The sequence below is a fragment of the Cylas formicarius genome, unplaced genomic scaffold (genome assembly GCF_029955315.1).
Source record: "Cylas formicarius isolate icCylForm1 unplaced genomic scaffold, icCylForm1.1 PGA_scaffold_12__32_contigs__length_19106922, whole genome shotgun sequence".
NCBI classification, from domain to species: Eukaryota; Metazoa; Arthropoda; class Insecta; order Coleoptera; family Brentidae; genus Cylas; species Cylas formicarius.
The window spans coordinates 5,445,692-5,470,242 of record NW_026844225.1 but is presented as its reverse complement, the minus strand read 5'-3'; the positions used below and the strand labels follow the sequence as shown (position 1 = coordinate 5,470,242).

Below are 24,551 nucleotides of genomic sequence, written 5' to 3'. Positions count from 1 at the left end.
TTTCATAAACTAATGGCGACAACCAGTAAAACATATGGTTGAATACATAAAGTTGCCTATCAAGATTTTTGCCCAACCTGTAGAGAGTTGCATAATGGTTGACCGTCAATTGCAATATTAAAATCAAAAACGAAAAGATAAAACGCATATAATCTGTAATAATTTTTTAAATTTAACAGTTGTATTTACCATTCATATTAATAATGAACAAATCGAAACAGTAAAGTAGACAAATAATTTATTTGGAATCCTGACCAAAAAAAGCGATATTCACAAACTACCTTTGACAAGTAAAACATTTGCTTGCTTGCTGTACTTGACAATTAACTGCAATATTAAAACCAAGAAAGGCAAGATAAAATGCGTATAATATGTAATAATTTTTATTATTCTACAATTTTTTCAATAACAGTTATTTTTAACGTCAGTTGCTAAACATCTTACAATTGCAATAATAGATCTAACTACTAGTATTTTGATATATGTATGTATTTACAGGAAAAAGTTATTAGTTTCATTGAAATGGCTAAACTCTGTTAATGTTGATTAATTGAGTGGAATATTTAATTAATTAGTACGGTACAACACCAAGTTTATTTTTTTATTTAACACATATGCCGCACGCTTCTTGCACTGCTTTCTAAGAAATATCGGCATGCAGTTATAAAAAAATTGACAAGCATTATATGAAAATTTTCAACCAATAAAGAGCACATAGTTTATTTTTACAATATAACTTAATTTGTTTATGCCATGAAAAAATTACGACACTTTATTGCTGCCCTCATTTTGAGAGTAAACATTCCCGCTATGACTCGAACAAGTGCTACAGTCCATGTTAGGTTTGACGCCAACAGTCATTCCCACCGAATTCCTAATCATTGAAGCAGGTTCATCTGAAAACAGGAAACCACTGAATAATTTTCCATTCGCCATTTTTTAAATAGCCACCACAAATTACCAAGTGTAATTAGGAATAGGTAAATTAAAAGCGTTCGAATTTAAATAGGAAACGCTCGGGATTCGAAATAATTTAAAATTTTATTGTTCGTTTATTATCAGAGTATATACCTGCAGATCCTATTAAAAAATGTCGATGCAAGTCTTGTCTGTACAAAAAATGCCTCCTATCGCACTCATCGAATGATAGTCGTGAGAGATTCCATAGTTTGTGTGAAATGGTTGGTATATCCTCTCTCGGGGTAGAGACCGATATTTGAGTGATTGTAGATGCTTCAATGCCCTATAAAAAATTAATCAGGTCGTAATATTTAAAAGAAAAATAAATATTTTGTTAGGTAGGTACATATCCTTCCACGACGAAAAGCTTTAAACATTATTAATGCTGTAGCTAAATTCAATGCCTCAATGGCTTCGCGCATATTCGTTTTGGATATTTTAAATATTCATCGGGCTATAGAAGCAGTAATTAATCTATTGTGAAGTTAAATCTCATTGTCAGTTTGTATTCATTTCGAAGTAGACATTAATTTACTTGTAAGAATTCTATTACGCTGCCTTTATATTTACATAACTCCAGTCTCTGACGAGTTCGCTCTCTCATCAAAAATTTACGACGCATTTTTCTGATGAGAGGGATTGACCCTGAATAAATCCGTATTCCAACGTTTAAATTAAACGACTTTAATTGTCTTTTACTCACATTTAGGAACAATACAATTAGAGTAAACGACGTCCTTAGTTACTCCTATTTGCCAAATAACAAAAACTACATATAAATAATTTTCAAATATAACATTAGTCAGTTTTTATTTATTTTATTTTTTATGGGTTAGTAAACAATGTAATGTGTGTGATATGGAGTAGCCAATATCCTAAGTATGTAAATAGAATTAAATACATTCAAAAACGTTTATTTTTCACATGAAATTTATATAAGCAAGCCTTGACTCTATCATATGTTGAAATTCTGTTAGAAGAATAGTACACAGTGGCATTTTTTGCACAATATTGTTACCAACAGAGTAGACTGTCCAAAACTGTTAGAAAATTTGTGGTAATGCTCTATCCGCCTAGATATAGTAGAAATTAAGGCAAAAACTCACCAATATCTCTTTTGTAAATCAATTATAACAGTTAATTTTTGCACGGAGATACTTCAAGCAGTAACAGGTTTTCGCTCAAACTAAATTTAACTTGTTTCTACTTTCTTTCTTGTTTTTTCTCTTTTGTTTAGAAATATTTTGTACCTTTGTACCTTTGTAAATAATGACGTTAGTTCGTCAGAGCCGCAACGTATACTAGATGGAATGGAAGAAATAATAATAAAATCAAAGTGTTTATTTGTTTTATTTGTATATATAACTTTTTATGGATGTAAGCCTAACGAGTTGAAGTATTCTCAATAGAATCGTATCAGATTATACCAAGCAATTTTTTCCAAATGTCAGCGAATAACCTTTTCGTCATCCGGCGAAAATTAAAGCACCCTTCACCCGACCCTAAAATTAAATGAAAGTTATAGCCCTAAGCTTTCCCTAATGCATTGTACTAAATGGCAAATAATCCAAACACGTCTTTGAATGGAATAAAATTTTATTGTAACAATATTTCAGAAAATATTATTATTAAATAACATATATTATATATTGTATTAAAACCGAAGCTTTTCGAGTAGATAAAATTAATATAACTTTTATTTCTTCAAAGAAACTTCCACAGGCTACTGTAATGCTTTTTACAAAACTTCTGGATTCCTCCTGCGTCGGTTTTTGCTTAGTCGATTGCTGACGTTCGGCCAATCGCTCTGAAGAAGCCAACAGGATGATTGGCGAAAAGTCAGCAATTTCGACTAAACAAAAACCGACGCAGGAGGAATTCAGAAGTTTTGCAAAAAGCAACTCTTATTTCATTAAGTAACACCATCATTATCTTCTTATTTCCCACTCATCTGAAAACAAGCAAAAAATTATTCCCCTTCCAAAAATTTGTATCCCAACAGATTTAGGCATCTTCGTCCAGTCAATATTCTACCATGTTCAAAAATTCTAGAGAAAGTTATGAAAATTCAAATAAGGAAACAAAATATTACTCGACAATTAGTCAGGATTTCTATCAAGATTTTGATGTGAGAGTGCGCTTGTTGATATATCGGATGTTTAGTTTTTCTACTGGACATTAGTAGGGCGTTTAATATAGTCAATCATGATTATATTAAGGTACTGGTCTATTGTGTATCAAGTGCGGCACGATATCGCATAAATCGTGCGTGAAAATCATGAAAAACACGAAAATTTTAGGAGGCGACAAGATTGATTGCTGTTCCTACGGAGGCGAATCCTTGGAGTCGGGTCCAATTCCTGATGATTCGGGAGCAAACGCTCCATTTGATGCCGCAAAAGAAATCATGTATTTAAAAGAACTTTTGAAGCAAAAAGATCTTGTTATCGAGAATCAAGCCATAGCCATTACCGCTTGTAAAGAACAGGTGAGCCTACTAAAAAGCAGCAGACTCCTTGAAGGGCAAACTCTGGACTCTGCAAATAGGGCTAAATCATCACAGACAGGTCCAATTAAGCAAAACGCCCCCAAGTCGGAGCACCTGAATAAAATTACAAATAAAGAACTATCTAGTGCAGTCAGTGAGGCTGTGTCACGTCAGATATGCTCTGAAATAATAGAACTGGATGGTGGGTACAAACGCAAAAGTTCCAGAGTCCTAAACGATAGGGTCAAACCGCTTAAAGGATCTCTTAGCGATAACTCTAAATGTGCACTTCGAGTTGCTGAACGTAAAATCAGTTTTCACATTACTAAACTGCATTCGAATACCAAAGCTGAGGAGGTCCGACAATATCTAGCACCGATAGTTAGTGGAGTAGAAGTGTTCCAGGTCCCATCAATGTATCCTGAGAGTTACTCCTCATTTAGGGTATCGGCCATGGATCACGAAGCGCAAAAAATTCTGGATACTTCCATCTGGCCCACGGGTGTGTTGATAAATCATTTTTTCCCCAGGCGTCTGACAAGAGAAAAAACCGATCCAATTCCAGTATCAACAGAGAGACGTCTAGTGAGTGAGAATCCCGACCCAAGACTACCGATGGAGGTAGGAACAGCATTAATATCTTGAGCTACAATGTGCAGGGTCTCCTAAGTAAACTCGATGTGGTTACTGAATATCTAAATTCTATTGGTTTAGACATTGTATGTTTCTGTGAACATTTTGTAAATGGTGAGGAGTTGCTTAATATTATTAAGGTTCACAATTATAAATTAGTTGGATATTATTGTCGTCTCAGTACCTCCAGAGGAGGAACTGCTATATATGTTAAAAATAATATTGCCTGTAGCAGTCTTAATCTGAGTAAATATTGTCTGGATCTTCACGCAGAGTTTTGTGGTGTGGAGATACCAGTGCTTAATCTTATTTTAATCAATGTTTATCGCTCTGGCTCTAGAGGCAATTTTTCTATATTTGTAGAAAAACTTGAACTCTTGCTCGCTGAAAGCTTAATATTTTGACCTTACCATCACTTTTTATTTACTATACAGTCACTTTCATACATGAGCTAAAGAACGATATGCCTAAGCACTGTGATCGCCACAATCACTACACCAGGGAATCTGAATTAATTGTTCAGGGCCATTCTAGGCTGCGCACATCCAAGTTAAATAAATTGTACATTAATTACTACAATGTTCTACCAACCGTTGTCAAGGATCTGCCATTCACTAAATTTTGTAATATAATAAAACAATTTCTATTGGAGAACGCATTCTATACTCCAGATGAGTACATCCGTGTTGCGTCACGAGTGTCTCCATAATACTAATTGGGAATTTATTTATTTATTTTTTACTTTTTTTTTTACCTAATTTTTGTTTCAATGTTTGGTGTTTGTCTATCTGATAATTATGTTGCTCTCTATGAATGTTATTAGAATGTGTTTGATATTGTGACTTGCCATTTGTTGTTCTTGTAATGTATTTAATGGCCAATAAAGTCTAAAGTCTAAAGTCTATTATTATTATTATTATTGTTATTATTATATGTCATGTTCAGTTAGGCTAATTCGGTCTGTGGTGAAACGAACGTTTCGAAAGCAAATACCAAGGCGCATTTTCAAAATGACTTCACTAAGTCGCGTAAGGGAAATGTTATGTGAATGAAACCGTTGTAGAAAATCACTCTCTGGCATTTACAACGTGACTTTAAATTAAAATTTACATAATCGAGATACGGCGTTTGTTAACTAAATTCCATCCCGTAGATGGCTCCAGACCTCCGCTAAATTATTTTGCAACCCTCTTGGGAGTCGTGGGGGAATATTGTTTAGACATCCGACAAATTGTGTCTGCCTAATTAATGTGATTCCTCGTGTTCCTGTTGCAACGAATCTGGTTTACGCAAAACGAAAAATGTCGCGATTATTAGATAATGCGAAAGCAACTATTACAATTAGATTCGATTTATTTCAGCGCACTCCATAAACAATTAATTCATGGCTCAAAATGTTAAAAAGTTGTTCATAGTTCGTGTTCATACGCTTCGTGAACATGGAGATGAATTGAATTCCCCTAGAGAATGCGCTCACACAGTCGTAGGCAGAAAGTCGAGAAGGGATTGAATTAAATAATAGACGTGCCTAATACTTCCTTCGGGATTTATTTTAGAACATTTTAGAACGGAAAAATATCGATTGAATTATGTCGCATTGTTATTCCAATATGAACAAAATACTCGCGCATCCACCAACTCGTCAACAAAATTTCACTGCACCTCGGACCAGTTGCGAGTGTAATCTGAATTAATAATACAAAACATGATATTCGCACCTAATATCTTCTAATGTTTCCTACTAGTACTAGTTTAGTTCTAGTGTTTAGTACCTAGAGAAAAATGGAAAATTTAGTAGTTCGTTAATTTTGAGATATTTTTTATCAAGTCGTGAAATATTCGAGACCATTTACAATTTCGCTAATAGAGTAGTTGTAATGTATTTCACGAATTGTGTGTAAGCTTTGGTTATATACAGTAAACGGCTAAAATATGAAACAAATTCTTCTTTTCTTGCACATTTTTTGCAGTAAGTAGAAAATATACAGTATGAAAAACAGATATTTCATTTTGAAACGAACACCAGTAAAGTTCTAAAATTATCACAACTAAATTTCTGTCAGTAAAAAAGTGAAACCAAACCAACAGAATTTAAATTTTAATTTAAAAGTCAAGCAGAAGTTTGTAATTTGTTTATTGCACCCATTACAAGATCCATAGTGAGTAAAATTAAGAGGAAATATATAGAAACAGAGCATGACGTCCAAAAACTAATGAGAAGACAAGATTAAATATTTTATTAAAAGTGGAGGATAATCCCCATTGTCAATCTTGTGAAGTAAGTAGTTTTAAATAATGATGGTAGCCAACAAACAGCTTTGCGTGTATTAAAAGGAGAAAAGTATCCTACAGATTATATTACCAAAAAAGCTAAAAGAAGATGATCCCGACCGCAGACAACAGTTTTGTAAAACTATGAATGATGGAAATGTACAAGAATGGGTGTACAAATGTTGCGGCAGGGTTTTAGAATAACGAAATTATTGCACCTTCTTTCATTTTCAATTTCTTCTAAATGAATTAATTCCTATTTTCCCAGTTTCTTTTTCTAAGTTGCTTGGCATGGATTGGTAGAAGGGAGGCCATAGGATGCAAGATCACCAGATATTACTGCACGGAATTTTTTCCTATGGTTCAATGCCAACTCAAGAGTGTATAAGGAGAAATAATTTCTTTGACATGTTTTTGCTCATAAAAAGTCAGGTATTAAAAATGGCGTTCCACTTAAAGAAAGGAACTTGATATCGGCATCTACTTTTTAACCCACCCTGTTACTGCAAAAAATGTGCAAGAAAAAGTTATGATAGACGTGTGCGAGCATTTTTCATGAAATCCAATACCTGATTCTAAAACGAATTTGTTCCATATTTTACCCGTTCACTGTATTTTTCGGTAACAAAATTAATTTTGCAGTACATGTAAAAATAATATTGTGCCCATTCTAATACTGCCCCCTGCCGCTTAAAATTGTACTTAAACGATTAAAAATCGAAAAAAGAATAACCAAAATGATGGCGCATCCACTATCTCGTCAACAACCTGCATTTTCGATTGCGACAAATTACGTAATAACAAACACATAAAATGAAAGGCTAGTGCAATAATTTCCCAAAAAACTAGAAATTGTAGAAGAAAAAATCAGGTCGTTGTTCTTGCATGAATATTTTTGAGTTTTAATTAGAAGTTTATAAACGCTTATTTTATTCTCACGGTGGATTGTAATTATTAATATTGCAATTGAGCGATAGATGCAGAGAGACCATATTTCCCTCCTGCAATTCAGGTTCGTTCGAAAGACCTCATTTGTATGAAATCAACGAACAGAAAAAGTTTTCCAATCAGGCAGAAATCTTATACTTGTCTAAAAACCTATTAGGTACTTACATCGAAGTTTTTAATTGGATTAGCCCATCGCATTTTAAAATATAAAAAAACCCAAATTTTAAGTTAACTTCTTTTAATTTTACTTTTGCAGCCGCGTAGCAAACGGAATTTAAATTGCTCGTTAATTCTTTCAATCGATCAGGGAAAATCCTATCCAGTTCACAACCGGTAATTATCAACCAACTAACTATTGAATAATAAATAATGTGTTCCCAATACTTAAATGTTCCGTGATGCAATTACCTTTTATTATATAAAGCCACACGAGCTAAAGCCTCAAAAATCAGGTAAAAATCGGTAATTTGAACAACTATCCCCGGTTATTATCGTATTCCACGCGCTGGGTTTTGTTACGATTCGATTAAATTATTCATTATCTGTCACGACAATCGACACTCTTTAATAAAATCGTTTCTGAAAAGGCTAACCCACAAGCACTCATTTTTAATTCTATATTGCTATTACGACACGTTATTATAAACAAATTTTCATAAACCCGAGTTACGGCAGACTGCTTTCAATTGACTTTACGTTTATTAAATACATTTTTCAGAAATAAACAATACTTGGGGTTAAAAGTGTATTAACCAAGGTATCATTATTTAAAGTTATCTTAGACACTTGATCAACACCCAGTATATATTTGTTGCACAACAATACAAACAAATTGCCAGAGGAAAAAATACTCAAAAGGAGTTTGTCATAGAATACCAACATGTTCTTTGCAGCAAAATATTTCAATTTGTCAAAAAGAAACCTGCGTCCTACCTTCAAAACTTGCGGAAAGATAAGATGATAAAAATATATATTTTTTGTTTTTTATTACTTACGTTCACAATTTTAAAAACATAGGTACAAAAATTCGCATATGGGGGTTTTCAGGGATAAGAAATTACATTGTGTAGTGAATTTTCTAATAACTTATAGATGGCGCAAACTGCACACCATTTTTTGCAAAAATATCATGATTTTTTTGTATATTCTCAAATTTAATTTCTGACAGATTCATTTCCTGGTATTTCTTAAGTAAAAAACGTATTATTGCTCAATTTTACACCGTTTTAGACATTTTTAACTCGTTTTGTAACCTTATGTAGCCCAAGTAAGAGCCGATCATTAATTTATTGTTAAAAATATTACTTTTAAATGAACTCACTAATAGTTGCGAGGGAATACGAAAAATAAATGAGATTTTTACGAATAAAGAAAACAACCTATTGTGTTTTCTATTACTTTTACTAATGAAAAACCAAAATAAGCAAAATTTTATTAGACCGTATTGTAATCAAATCAACTAACTAAAAAATGAATTGTATTGTATATGGTAGGACAGTATTTCTAATTTACAGGGTGGTTCCACAACAGGGGTTATTTATAAATTCCCTCATATTCTAACAAAAATACAAAATAGCCAATCGACATAATTATTATAACATAGTTAACGACGTCAAATTTTTAAATACAACCCCCTGTATATTAATTTTGACTGTCTCTTATACTTATACTATATTTTCAAAATAACCAACATTATTGTATCACCTATAATAGCACAACAAAAGCAATAATATTAGACTAATTGGCACTCTATGAATTTGCAACAAGTTCTGCCACCTCCTCAAAATATATAAAACAATAATATATTAAAATATCCTTCTATAGCCGATACGATTTTTAATCGCATAGTAGGCGATAAAACGCTAGACAGAATAAAACAGATGTTGTTCTACCCTAAATGTCTATCTGATCAATGGAAGACAGCCGTCACTAACGATCACGATTATATTATCTGGGAGTAAGAGAGACCTAGTACGCCCACAGAGATCGATTCATGTATTTTCTATGTAATAATAGGGTGCTCCTTAATAATATGCGAATATTTAAGTTAGTGAATCTACATGAAAAAAATACATTCACGCAATAAAAATAGGCAAAATAAAAAAAATATATCATACCGTATGAACTATAATTTGCGAATAGTAAATAAACAAGTAAACCATATTTAGTTTGTATTTACGATAAAACATCTTCAGGTAAAGGAGTGCCATTGCCATTCTAAGTATACGAATGGAAGTAGGTAAAATACCGAGGCATATTCTCTCTTGGTTTTATGACCGACTATGCCATATGAAATTTCAGTGTATTTAATTTTCTCGACGGCGCGCAAAATGTAGTTGAATTCTTGGATAAATGTGGTCCTATATGAGTATAAAAATTTACTAAAATTATATTGTTAGTGTTAGCAAAAACATTTTCAACACCTCGTTACTTTTTACTGTGTAGCGTTTGATCCAACGCTTTTAAGTATTTTATTTTCCAAGTCAAGAAAAGTGCAATTGAAAAATAATCCAATGTGTCCCATTAGCAGTAACGATAATAAAATAAATACACTTTCTAAGTTAAATGAGTTCAAATCCACGAGGGGGTTGAACATTCGCTTCAACTCGAAAAGGCGGACGAATGTTTCCCAACGGAAACATCGAAACAGTCGATACCCGGCGCTGATTTTGTACATGATTGCTTTTTTATATCGCAAAACAAGACACGTACACTTACAAGATAACAGGGTCATTTTGAAACAAGTTAAACCTTCGTCTTGCCTCGTTTCCTTTTAAAATGATGACACTACATTTCATAATATGAAAATTCACCAGCTTTTTTTCCTTCTGCCGAAAACGCAAAAGTGAAGCTGTCGAAAAAAGAAAGGGAGGAAAACAGACACATGTACGAAAAAAAACTGTATTTTTTTTACTTTTACAAATTACCAAACGTTTATTTCAAACATATCGTACGCCTATCTTTTCTATATTGTAGGGAACATCCTTTTGTCTTGTCATAAGAATCGAAATTACAACAAAGGGCATTTCAGTTGTGGAGCCTATTCAAGCACTTTTTTTCAGAACCCACCCTATATCAAAGATATACATAAAGTAATTCAAATAAATAATTCAAATTTAATTTAGCGAAAGCATCTAGGCTGTATGCAAGATGTTTGTTTTTAATCGCTCTGAAAGCTTGGCTCCTATTCCGTTAAACATAAACACTTAAGTATTAAGTTACATTTGATTAAAAAGACCAACGCGTTAATCGATGCGAAAAGGGTGCCAGAAAACACACCCTTCGCAATATTGGTTATTATTTCCGTTAAACGGTTTTCCGGTTAACTTTACTTCTGGAGATTTTATTTTATATATTTCACGGGATTGACTATGTTGATCGATTGATATCGTATAGGTATATATACCATTATTATTATAAACTCGAAACGAAAATACTCGAAAATAAACTGGGCAAGAGGGACTTGCTAACCAAACGTTAGATAAGGATAAAAATACAAATAATCTAAACCATCTTTTGTGTTTTATAAAGAACGTTACTAATACCTACGTGACGAAGCTGAACATCCCAGGAAGGGGAACGAATTGACGCAATTATAATACATCCCCTTCGTATTTGGGAAATAATAGGCTAAAGACTGAATTTTATTGCATGCGCTTTGCAGCAAATAACCGTATTAAAGGCAATTACACCGTTACAGGTGCGCTATGAAAGTACGTATACCGTCTAGTTTAAAAAAATTGTCATGGCACTAGTAGAAATGCATGTTCGAATATTTACAAAAATTAATTTCTTTGTTTTAGATCTCTGCTGGCTCGGTATCTTTATGTTTACATAAAAATCACCAAGGGACTTCTTGACGTTATGTATGAAAATACAGTGTCACATCTGCTATTGATAATGAACTATGATGGTGTAATAACTGCCTCGACCACGAGGTAAAGCTAACAAATTAAAGTAGTGACGAGAAACCTCTGATATGACAGAATAGGTTCCAAAAAGTACCCCAAAATAATTGGTTTAAAGTTTAGAAAGAAAGCAACAGTGAAAAATCAGAGGGTATTAAATCTCGAGCTGCAAAAGGTAATCTTGGAGCTCAAATTGACATTATGTTAAAATCAGTAACTGAATTTAATGCAACTGGAGAGCAACGAAATAGTGACAGGATTAAAAATCTACCCCCTGTCTCATAAAATAACGATGATATTCCCGATCATCTTTTATGTGCTCAATCGGTACTATATAGCATTTCTAATTTTTACCAAGAAATGGAGATGAAAAGGATGAACTACTCTGATACTAAATACGACCTGGACCTTGGTAGAAAGGCCTAAAATATAGTTAGTTGTAAATGGTATTTTCTCAGAAAAATTCAAATTAAAAGGCTGCAAGAGGTTTTAGTCTATTTACTAACTTGTGTACCAGTAGCTAGGATTTCAAGTTTTAGATTTATAATGACTTTTGCAATTCAAAACTGTTTATTAGTACACCACATGGATGTCAAAAATTTATATGATGGTTCCTGAAGGAACTTAATCAGGTCTGTAGGTTAACTTTGTACGGTTTAAAACAATCATTCAGATGCTGGTTCGAAGAGTTTGAAAGGGCACTAACAGAAAAATATTTTAGAAATTCCCCTATTGATCGGTGTATTTGTATTATTGTATTTCTGTTGGTCGATTTAAAAGAAATTAAATTATTTCTGGGAATAAAAAATACTCGTGAAAGTAATAAAATTTGCTTAGGTCAAAGTGCCTGTGTAAAAACAAATTTATATCTAATTCGAACCATGTCAATAGTACATTTGAAAGTAAATTAGACCTTTTAGTTTTAAATTCTTAATGACTTTCAAGGCATTTTAATAGAAATAGAAATAGAAATAGAAATTAAAAATGTCTATAATATCAAAATCCACTGCGTATTATTTTACTCCATACATATCAGTGCATTCAATAGAATTACTCAAAAGAAAAACATTCAGTTTTATTATTAATACTATGTTTATTTAATGTCATTTTAAGAAAAGTAAGGATATTCAAAATTAAAATTTGTATATCGGCTTAGTAAAAATTAACGGAACGCTTAAATATCTCCAACACTGTCAAAGCTGGAACAATAAAATTCAATAAGCATGTTCGTACAAGAATAAAATAGCATTTTATTGAGATTTTTTTATTTTATTAGTAAACAACAAAATTTTATACATTTAATAATATTGTGTATTATTGGAAGTAAGTATATTTAATTAATACATGTATTAAATTATAGCAAACAGTCCTATTAAAACGTTAGACATAAAGAAATTAATGAGAATGAGAATAATAGGTTCATGGTTTGTAGTCTTTAATTTTATACACATTTCAGAATTTTCCTTAGTCAATCGATTTCTATATGGATTTAAAACATATTTCATTATTGAAAATGTTTGCGCACAGTAGTATACTGTCCCAAAAATTGTGAAAATAGCAAATGCAACATTTTCATGCAAGAAAATCTGTCTGGAAGTTGATGCCATTTTTTGGATATATGTACATCTAAATAGCTAGATTCGTTTTTCATAATATCATCTCTCTCATTTTTCAAGTACAATTTCCAAATTTCAGAATTATTAAACTCAATTATTTCCAAATCTAAATTATGAATATTTAAGAATGCAAAACATTTTTTATCTATTTGGTATGAATCTGTAATATGCGGCTGCAAAATATATTTAAACATGGGAGAATATTATTGTAAATCATTAAATCTATCTTTAAAGTGTATCTGAAATGTTGACATATAATTAATAATTTCTGTAATATTATACTCCGATTTTTTTTTAAATTTGGAAAGTATTGAACCATTTTTAGTTCAATGTTTGGCTTAAAAATATTAACTGTTTCAACTAATCAATCCCAAATTTCATAAACTTGCAATATGGTTTCGTTTCGGCCTTAAAGTTTTGTATTCAAGTTGTTTAAATGTTTTTTTATATCTGCTAAAAACATTAAATTTAAAATCCACATAACGTTATCTAACTCCGGATATTCTTTACCTATCTCGGTTAAAAATATTTTTACTTCCGTTAGAAGAATAAATAAGAACTAAAAGTTCAGATTTTTCACGAAATTATATATTTTTAAATGACAATTGTTTCGACAGCACCGTGTCTTTATCAATCAATGAAAGCCACCTCATTTTATTCGTTAGAAGACTTACAAATTTGTCAATAACTTTTCCCCTACTTGCGTTTATTTATTTATTTGATTAATTTTTTTCATAAATATTAAAACGACTTAAGCGTTCCTTGTATTGTATCATATAACACTTGAAGAATGAGCAACCATTGTTTCTAAACATAATGTAATGTTATTTTTTCTAAAATTGACCTGAGGTGGCTTTTACTTTATGAAAATCCGTGTCTTTAACAAATGTGACATTTGTTAAAGACACGGTGTTGTCGAAACAATTGTCATGTCAAAATATATAATTTCGTAAAAATCTGAACTTTTAGTTCTTATTTGTTTTGTTATTTTTTCTACTTGTTGCACAAAACCATAATTAGTTTTTCACGCTTCTTGGGAAGGCGAATTTTCTTTTGTTTTGACATCTTTATGAATAGGTATGTTAATTATGAAATATAAAAAAATACCGTACTACGTCAACAAAATACTTGGGATATTGGCTGTATGAGAACTGGGATCCTGACAAAGAGATTAAATGCCGAGGTAACTTTTACGAATGCTGTGTGTGGTCAGTACTCTTATATGTGGACCCATCGCAGTCTTTTAAAAAATAGCATGCAGAACTTGAACGTTCAATGAAGAAATTTTTCAAAGAAGGGGAAAGCACAGAGCACTCCTAATATCAGTAAAATGAAGAAAAGTCAGTTACTTTGGACATATAATGCGGAACCAAAAATATCCGCTCCTGCAACTGATAATAGAGGGGAAAAACCTATTAAATTCCGCAAAAAAACATATCTTCTACCATATAATACGATATAGGACACCCTAATTCAAATATAAAATTTTGATAGCATTTGTGAATTACTTTGCGTAATATTATTAAAGTTAGACAATACGGTAAGCTACAAGAAATTCTAGCGAACGCACAAACTCAACTCGATAAGAGACAAGCTCTCTAGTCCGAAAACTACAGACGAACAACGAAGATAAAAGAAGAACAAAGATCCCGAAGATTTTACTCGATCACAAAGAAAGTACCGAGGGATATTATCGGTCGACAAAATGAAAGCTTTCCAATTAGACTAAATGTGTCAAACTAAACTTGAGCGCTCCATAAGCAATTACAGCAGCGTACAAACAGATAAATCTGTTGAGAATTCTATTGATTTATCGTTGTTGTTTTGTATGTATGAATGTATGTATAGAGTTGTTTATCCAGGGGTAGTGTATAGTACGAGGTACAGCTCATCGACAAATATTATTACTATAATAATAATAATAATAATAATAATAATAATAATAATAATAATAGTAATAATTTTGCCTACTCCACTGAACCAAACAGAGGCAGACGTTGTTTAACAATACTGTGTAAATCCTAAAAAATGTATCTAGAGAAATTACTGTGATTATAAGTGTGAAAATAAGTTAAAGAAAAAACAAATTATATACATGATAGTTACTTAATAGATACAATGGATGTTTCGTAACAAAAAAAATATTAAAATGTTGTTAAATAGATGAAATAGAAAATGTATATGTCTTACAATTAAGTTATATATATATAGGACAATCATATAAGATGTGTATATAACAAACAATACAAATACATCAATATTACATTACAAACATTTATTTAGAACATGCGCTTCGAATTCACTTAGGATATAAAAAGCATTGGTTGCCAGAAGCATCTTGACATATTTCTTAAATTGCTTGGTAGAAAGGTTCTTTAAGCTCTACGGGAGCATATTATAATAGTGTGGCTCTGCATAGCCTAAAGATCTTCTACAAACTGTGATTCAGTTTAGGCTTAAAGAGATTTTCTCTGTTACGAGTGTAGTGGTGAATGGTTGTGAATGTGTTTCTTATGTAAATGTTTATTTTTGTGTGTAACTAGCAATATTTTAAAAAGGTATATACAAGGAACCGTCATTATTTTGTGTTGCGGAAATATTACTTTGGAAGACTGTCTCGGAGAAAGTTTAAAAATTAGCCTAAGTATTCTTTTTTGCTGTACAAAAACTCTTTCAGCATCACTAGCTTGCCACCAGTTCACAATGTTGTAAGAAATTGAGGAGTATGCCGAAGCATAATACAAGACTAATAGTGATCTCTCAAGAAATGAGTCTCTAAATGTTAATAAAAGAATGTTTTATTCAGTTTGCTACAAACACTATTTATGACTTGATCCCACCTCAAAGATGCATCAATGTGGGAGCCAAGAAATCTTGTGTTCTGACTTTTTTCTAAGGATGTTCCAGAGAAACTAAAGGATAAGTTATGTAAAGGTCTAATGTACTGGCCAGTAAATCCAACCACAACTATTTTCTCTAAATTTATGATTAAATGATTTTCATTGCAAAATTTATTAAACTGTTCAACAGAGACAGCTCCTGCGTGTTATTCCCGGAGACCAACAAGGACGTGTCGTCCGCGTACATGAAAACTCGACAGTTACTGTTAAAGATTTCAGGTAAACCGTTGTCGTATAGGAGAAAAAGTAATGGCCCCAAAATGCCCCCTTGAGGTGTGCCCAAGTTAACATCATATGGATCCGAATATGTTTCGTTTACTTTTACACTTATTTTTCTTTGATTCATATACGACACGATCCAGTTATTAATAGGCCCTCTTATGCCTAAATATTCCAGCTTTTCCGACATTATAACCAAATTTAATGAGCCGAAAGCGCGCGATAAATCGAAATACACTACGACGTGAAACACCCTTCGCGGAAACTATGTTACACGTTTGAAATTATTTTTTTCTTGCTTCAATAAATTCTGAATTCGGTTGTACATCGCCTTCTCTAATATTTTAGATAAGCAACTTGCTATTGTTATAGGTCTATAATTATCGCTTAATGTGAAGCCTTTTTTGAATACTGAGATCACTTTAGAATTTTTTAACGCTGAGGGAAATTGTCCAAACGAAATTGACTCATTAATGATTGTTGTTAAGTACGGAACTAGAATATCACAACATGGCTTTATAAGTCGTATAGAAATTTCGTGGAAACCAGAAGATCTTTTGTTTTTCAGCAAATGAATTAGAGCCGACATTTCCTCATCGGAGTACGGTATAAAAACATGCTTTTTTCCCTAGTAGGCATAAAATAATAATACATGCATTCTGTACAAACCATAGACAAAGTCACAACTAACCAAAAATCTGAGATGTTGAAAACAGTGGGAAATGTGATAACACTGCTGTTAGCATTTTTGAATTCTGTGTGGTGAAAAACCACCAGGTAGTGAATGTTGCCGTTCCAGGTTTGGCTATACTTAAGGGTTCCAGTACTTTTTACTGAGAAAGCGGGACTACCGTAGTTCAGTAATTAATAGAATCAAAATTTTTAAATTATGAAATCTTACTAAAATAGACATGCACAATTTATTGCAACAAAAGTAGATAGAGTATTCCAGAGTGTTCCAGTTTTGGTAATTTTGGAGATATTTAAGAGCTCCGGTATTTTTTACTACGAAAGCGGTATTGTTGAGTAATTAATAGAAACAAAATTTCAAAAATTATAACACGTTGCTAAATTCGACATGTGAAATTCATTGCAACCAAAATAAATAGAGTATTCCATTTAAAATATGACAAAATTATGAAGTGTAACGAAAAAGTGGTAAATCTGACGACATTGCACAGCATAACAACAAAATACAATTTTTTTTACTAACTAGACTAAAAAGTAAAATAGGGTGCGCTGAAGATCTGCTGTTGCCTATTTGACGAGTAAAACGGGCCCTAATTTTTCAAAGAAACTTCCATAGGTTATTGCAATACTTTTTACAAAACTTCTGGATTCCTCCTGCGTTGGTTTTTGCTGAATCGAAATTGCTGACGTTTCGCCAATCATCCTGTTGGCTTCTTCAGAGCTTGACCGAAACTGGCTCGTATTTTACTCTGTACCTGCTTATATATTGTTGGAGGGGGGCGGAGTTAAATGAAGGACATAAACACCGTCTCGGATAACTGATGCCCAAATTGGTGACAGGTAGAGACCTGAGTCGCGGTTAAGATTGTTAGGTTGTTTATACATTTCTATAGACTCTCGTAATCAGTTCTCGGTTCTTCTCTCAACATCTTCGATCGGGCAAAGACAAAATTCCATTTGAGATGCCAGGAGTTTACAGCATGGATATACGGCAAAGAATACATTGGAAAGACTGGACGAAAAATATCAACTAGGCTCAAAGAACATGAAAGTACCTTAAGACATATTAACCCATCAGCAGTTGCCGCACATAATCACGAAACCGGACATAAAATCGTATTCATCAGTTCCTCTACAAACGAAAAATCCTAACGTCTATAAAAATCTTTAAACAACCTAACAATCTTAACTGCGACTCAGGTCTCTACCTGTCACCAATTTGGGAATCGATCATCAGAGACGATGTTTATGCCCCTCATTTAGCTCCGCTCCCTCAAACAATATATAAGCAAATACGAGTAAAATACGAGCCAGTTTCAGTCAAGCTCTGAAGAAGCCAACAGGATGATTGGCGAAACGTCAGCAATTTCGACTCAGCAAAAAGCGACGCAGGAGGAATCCAGAAATTTTGTAAAAAGTAAAACAGGCCCTGTTTTTCATCTTAAGCGGAGAAAATATGAATTATGGAATAAACAAATAAGTTTGAATTATGGACTTTTATTGATTTTTGAATCGTTCAAATTTTCTTTTTAATCCTACGTTTTATGTTTATTTTTATTAATTTTTTAATATTTATTACTGTTCTCCAGTTGAAGAACACTGTTCTTATAAGAGAGAGTCTTTTAAAGTTTTTTTGGACTGTGACAAAGCTTGCTGAAGTGAATCCGAATAGTTACTGTACATTTTACTGATTTGAAAAGAAAATGATCTTTTAAAAAATTCTGTTTTGTGTCTTTGAACTCTGAGCCTATGAAGGTATCTTAATTGGCAGTCTTATCATACAGATAGGTTGGCTTTATATTTAATTCATGAAACAGACACGCTACACCACCAACTACTTGATTTTAGGGCCACATAATTTATAAGAAATACGTCGTTTTCGTCTGATACCACGAATGAGTCTTAGATATAAATTTGGCACTTTCTGAATTCTATTTTAATTTTTTACCTGGTTTTTTTATAGCTGTATTCGATCTGCTGCTTCACATATATCATTGGTCAAATTTGAGAGTACAGTTTCACAACTAAAGTTCTTCCTGAAGCCACTTTGATAAAATTTTGCTTCTGCTTTTCAATTACCCTTTCTAATATTTTTGATAGGGTACAAAATATGCTGGCAGGGCGAAGATCTTTAAATTCCTGCGGACTACTGCATTTTGGCAAATGGAACAATTACATGATTCAATGAGCTCGAAAAAATATCAGATGTCACACTACAGTTTACTAAGTGCGTAAGGATAGTTAAAATGTGTGGACAACACTTAAGAATCATTTTTAAGTTTACAAAATCGGACCCGCTAGCATTAGATTTTGGAACATAGAGTTTTTTTTTCAGTTTCATTATCTTTGACATTCTGAAATTCAAAAATAACATTAGGAATGTGATTGGCGTATGATTCTATAGTTTTCTCACTAATAGGTAATGTTGTTATGTTGCCCAAAAAAGAATCAATTACTGAATTGATATCAGATAAATGTGACGGTATTGTAGATTTCCTTTTTCCGATATTAAATGACTTCAGATTTGCCCACATTTTTGAATTCAGTATGTTCAAAAACCACGAGGTATTGAATTTTATCCTGCCAGCTTTGGCAGTTTTGGAGATATTTAAACGTTCCGGTATTTTTTACTATATAATAAATAAGGTATTCCATTTAAAATAGCAAAATTATGACGTGTAACATAAAAGTGGTCAATCTGATGACATTACTGATAGCATTTTTGAATTCTGCATGTTCAAAAACCTCCAGGTATTGAATTTTGTCATTCCAGCTTTGACAGTTTTGGAGATATTTAAGGGTTCCAGTACATTTTACTGGAAAAGCGATGTTGCCGTAGCTCAGTAATTAATAGAAACAAAATTTTAAAATCATAAAAGCATATTAAAATGGACGTGCGTAATTCGTTACCACAAAAATAGGTAGGGTATTCCATCTAAAATAAAAAAATTATTACGTGTAACGTAAACGTTGTAAATCTGACAACATTGCTGTTAGCATTTTTGAATTCTGCACGTTCAAAAATTATTGAATTTTATAGTCTAAGTATTTTTTACTACGAAAGCGGTGTTGCCGTTATTGTAAAGAAAATTTTGAAATTATGCCACCTTACTAAATTCGACATGCGGAATTCATTGCAACAACAACAAATAGGGTATTCCACTCAAAATAACAGAATTATGACGCGTAGGTTAAAAGTTGTAAATCTGACAACATTGCTTGCGAGAGGTATTCAATTTTATCGGTCACTTTTTACTAACCCGGTTTGTATTTACAGCAAAATAAAAAAAAGGTCATTACATTTTACAATAGGTATTTTTTCCATGCAAAAAGCACACTTACCTTCTCCTCTTTAGGTTCCCAACTAACCGCGGCATCCGCGTTATCATCCGTCGTTTCGATGTCCACTTCGTTGTCGCTCTCTTCGTCCTTCTGCGACGACGATTTCTCAACAATCGATTGAACTGGTTTAAAAGCCGACTGGTAACTCTTATCGATGGGGAAAAACGGATTATCCTGAGGAAATAGAATAGGGTTCCTTTTAAGCCACGGAAAGGACGTGTATGTGGAAAACGCCAGAGGTTTGTGGTAAATCAAATCCATCGCAACTCTAGAAATGGGCAACGAAATATCCTGACAGTTTGCTATTCGTGGCGATGGAACGATGGGCTGGTTCTGAGTTTCGATTTTATTTTGTTTCGACGAGTTGGACATAACCGAAGATGAAAGAAGACGTTTCCTGGTACCACCGTTGAACATAGCTTTAACGTCCTCCCACGCATGTACGATTTCTTCGGGAGGACTACCGCTTAATTTCATATGTCTCCTCCAAGAATTAAAATTGGCGGCGTCCGGCTGCACATATTTATCATTGGCCGTCAAGTGGTGAGAATGAAAAATAAATTTATTCGGCGAGAAAAACAATCCGCAAACCGAACATTTGATACATTTCGCCCGTGAGGAATTATAACGGGAGGGTAAAAAGGATCCACGACAACCCCATGCGCATTCGTGGTGAACGGCAAAAGCGAAATCGTCTGGTAATCGAGGAGGAGCGTTATCGCCCAAGAAACTTTTGCACAACCTTTCCGCTTCGCGCCGTGTAATCATGCCACATCTTCTTGAAGATACTGGCATTGCACCAGCCCGTCGAAGAATTTCTAGTTGAACAGGCGTACACTGAACGCAAGTGATTCCTAGAGCCACTCTCCGGTTGTGTATTTCGTTGTAACTGAACTGTTTTAATAAAGTATTTGATATTTGCGCCAAACACAAACGTTCTTGGTTTTCTATGACCAACGATACTATGGGCACTCCGTACAATACTACAGTCGATACCTGAAACTGTGTTAGAATTATTTTTAAATATATAGTGATCGGCTAAAATTTGGAAAAAATTCCACACATAATTTTTTCTTGTGCATTTTTTGCAGTAAACAGAAAATATATAGGGTTACAAACTTAAACATTTTTTAGAAGTTGAGTGCATCTTCTGGAGAGCTTGAAATAATAATGTTAGCTTTGCTTGTACTAAAAGAAGATAAGTATCATCCGTACAAGTTTACGAAAAAGAAATGTGCAGCTTAAATCCGTTTTTTTCATCACCAAATGATACTGTTTAGTGATTAAGCCACGCTTTGTGTAAGTTGTAAATGAATGAAAATCATACACAATATCCACAAGAAATAAATATTTGCGCAGAGATTTTGTATAACAAAATTATTGGGTCTTACTGGAGCCCGATATTTATTATTTCTTTAAAATGACTTTCCTACAGTTTCTTTCTCAAACCTGATTTGTCTGATATGCCAGATAGTTTCCCGGGCAGTTGATTAGTAGAAGGGAATCAATAGATTGGCCTGCAAGATCTCCAGATATTACTGCACTTGATCTTTTCCTCGGGGAATATTTAAAATCAAAAGTGTAAAAGGAAAACCACAAAATTTCGATCATTTAAAATTTGGAATTAGATACGAAATAACGCAAATTAATGAAAACATCCTTACTAATGTTTTGGTTAGTTTTGTGAATCATCAAATTTCCAATGTCTAATAAAAATTAAAATTTCAATTTTCCGAGTTTCATATAGTTTCTTTACCGACAGAAATGTAATCGTGACAATTTAAGAAATTCCAATGGTATTTCAAAATTAAATTTCTGCTTTTTATTCTTTTGCTCATAAAAAGTAAGATATAAATATAGGATATGCTATATGAATTATGCGTAAAATTTAATACAAAATTGGAAAATGGATTTTAAAAAATCCTGTTCCATTAAAAAAAAGAAACTTGGTATCGACATGTTTTTGACACTCCCTGTATATTTCCTATTTGCTGCATTAAATGCAAAAGAAAAAAAATAAATGAAATGGATTTCTTGCTATTTTAGCTGTGGACCGTATATCTATATGAGCTTGTCACTATATTTCGTTTCTTAATGCGAAACTTATCGTTCGCATACGATACGGGGTTACTACATACAGTTTATTAGAAGAATAAATATAATAACACATGATTATAATCATATAGATGGGCAAATAATTGAGATATTAATTATTCTAACATCCTATGGGTGGAATGAAATGAATGTTGTTGACTCCAGTCATATTCGAACACATACCAACTAGTTTTGAAACTACGGCGGCAAAGGGCTTTGAACACATTGAGAATCATAATTTTCTCATTATAGAAAGCGCAGTTTTACTAATACGTTTTTCAACAACAAATTCAGAAAAACTAGCCAACAACTGCCGTAAAGTAGCTATAATTCTAATTTTAAACACAGACACAAGTAGGCCCTGTGCGTCTACCTGCCACTCTCGAGATCCTTGGCATCATAAGGCTAAAATCACTAAGTTTTACAGTTCAACTCTCTCGCATTAGGAAACAGAATATAGTCGAATATCTTAGATTGGTTGTAAAAGTTTGATTCAAAATACCTGGTTTGTTTTTGAATTGATTTCTTTTTTCAGCGGCAACGCACTTACAGACTGTTCCGCCATTCCTGGCTTTTGAGGATCCATTTTAAAGGCAGCCATGTAATACGAACGCGCGTATAACGACTAAAACACAATTTTGATTTTTTAGATTTTTCTACGAGGCGTGTCCAAAATTTCAAAAATCGAATGTCCGTTCGAGGTAGATACGAGTAAATGGGTACAGGTTAGGAGTTAATTAAATAATCAATATAGTGAAAGAAAAGAAACCCAAAATTATTATCAGTAGTCCTTTAAAAACTGTTTTGTATAATTTTGAGGGCATTGTGAGTGAGGAGTAATCGTAAAACCAGAAAAATTTAAGATGGCCTATTTTTAATAATCTGAAGACACCTTTTTTTTGTTTTCTAGCGAATTTTCCAGAAAGTAGCATTTAATTATATTTTTTCACGAAGAACGAATAAATTAGAAATAAACGAGCAAGTGTTTTAAAGTCGGTTTTCTTCTGAAAGTGCCTCTTTTATTATATATTAAAAAATAACACTTGAGGTGTGTAAACATTTTTATGTAAGATATTTAATTTATATAATCTTTGCATGTATTTTAAATTCTTGATAAAGATCTACACTGTGATCGAAGCGTTCAATAAAACATAACAATCTAAAGAATTTTGATAATATTGCGCCCTTAATATCGCGTTTGTTCATACGGACTCATTTTTATTTCGTAAATAATTAATTAGGAACCATTTGAAGATGATAAGTGCGTATCATAAAAAGGAACTAGATAAAAAGCATTGTTAGCCATTTCTTTGGTTCATTTTGTAACATAAATATCAACAACTAACTTCAACTTTTGGATGAAGATATAGTTGGTATTTTTTGAGGGACGATGATGTTATATTTAAACATGTGAACTTTATTTTAAGCCTCAGATGTTCCGTTTCTTAAAATAAAGATATTTTTTTACTTGAAAACAAATGAAAAATTTAAAATAGAAAACGCACTCACAAGTAGCCGTCCCACTTCGAAAATTCCCACTTTTCACTCACCACTTCACACACATAGAACGCCGGACTGAAACAACCCTTAAGACGTCCAGAGACCGAATGACAATATAACGCAACGTGGTCTATCACCCTCTTGAAGCCACGCCTTAAATACTGCAAACGGGGTTGTGTTTACATTTCAACCCTCTAGTTTATCCAATAGAAGCGGCAGTTCGCGATTCCACATCAACCAATCCTTAACTGTTGACCAATGGTGTCTTAGGGTTGTCTTTATTAATATTAAAAAGCCAGGACTTGTGATTTATTTCGAATTTATTTTGTGGTGTTTAAAATATTCCCGATTTGTTGAAGTTGTATCGTTATCTATTTGAAACAGACATTGTATTTTTCTGACTGCTGCTATAAACGGCTGTCGAGAATTTCGGTAGTTTGATTTACCTACCTTTTATTTTCGATATCGTTTTAGGCTACTTTTCATTTTAAAAAATATATCTTCCAAATAATAGTCCGAAAAACTTTAATCGATTGTAATAAATGTTGCAAAGATTTGTTGACGATATATATGATCGACGAACGATTTTATCGCTTTTTGTTTTAGGTGGTTATTTCCTAATTAAAATGAAAACGTCAACTAAACTTAAATATTATTTAAAAAAGGAAGTTGCATTTCATGTAATTAAAGTGAGCTAGCTTAAACACGTATTATCGATAGCACATGCCCTTATGTCCAACTGAGATATTGAAATAATCCATTAAATTGATTAATTATAAAAGAGTGGTTCTGCAGTTTGCAAATGTAAAATAAAGTTTCAAAAAACACAACTTAAATTAAATGATTGCGTTTATAGTGATTATTCTTCTCTGTAAATTTTTATAAAACCGTTCAAAGTTTATGTTTTGTTTTCTTATAAAACATATATGTATGTATGACTTCTTCAGAGGTTGATGACCAAAATGGCAATCTTCACCTGGGA

At 32.7% G+C, this 24,551-nt stretch overlaps 1 protein-coding gene across 1 annotated transcript; it reads right to left on the bottom strand.

The window, feature by feature from the left end:
* Nucleotides 1-504: 504 nt before the first annotated feature.
* LOC132695762 (SKI family transcriptional corepressor 1 homolog-B) lies at nt 505-21,102 on the bottom strand. The gene is made up of 4 exons (XM_060660219.1): nt 21,091-21,102; nt 19,976-20,971; nt 1,072-1,243; nt 505-896 (listed from the first exon to the last, which is right to left on the bottom strand). The coding sequence occupies exons 1-4, from the start codon at nt 21,100-21,102 to the stop codon at nt 763-765; spliced, it is 1,314 nt and encodes a 437-aa protein (XP_060516202.1). The 3' UTR covers nt 505-762.
* Between the last annotated feature and the right edge of the window lie 3,449 nt (nt 21,103-24,551).

Coding starts and splice junctions, on each gene's coding strand:
- LOC132695762 (XM_060660219.1), bottom strand. Junction 1,244..19,975: donor GGGAACCTAAAGAGGAGAAG/GTAAGTGTGCTT, acceptor AATTTTTTATAG/GGCATTGAAGCATCTACAAT. Junction 897..1,071: donor TTTTTTAATAGGATCTGCAG/GTATATACTCTG, acceptor TCCTGTTTTCAG/ATGAACCTGCTTCAATGATT.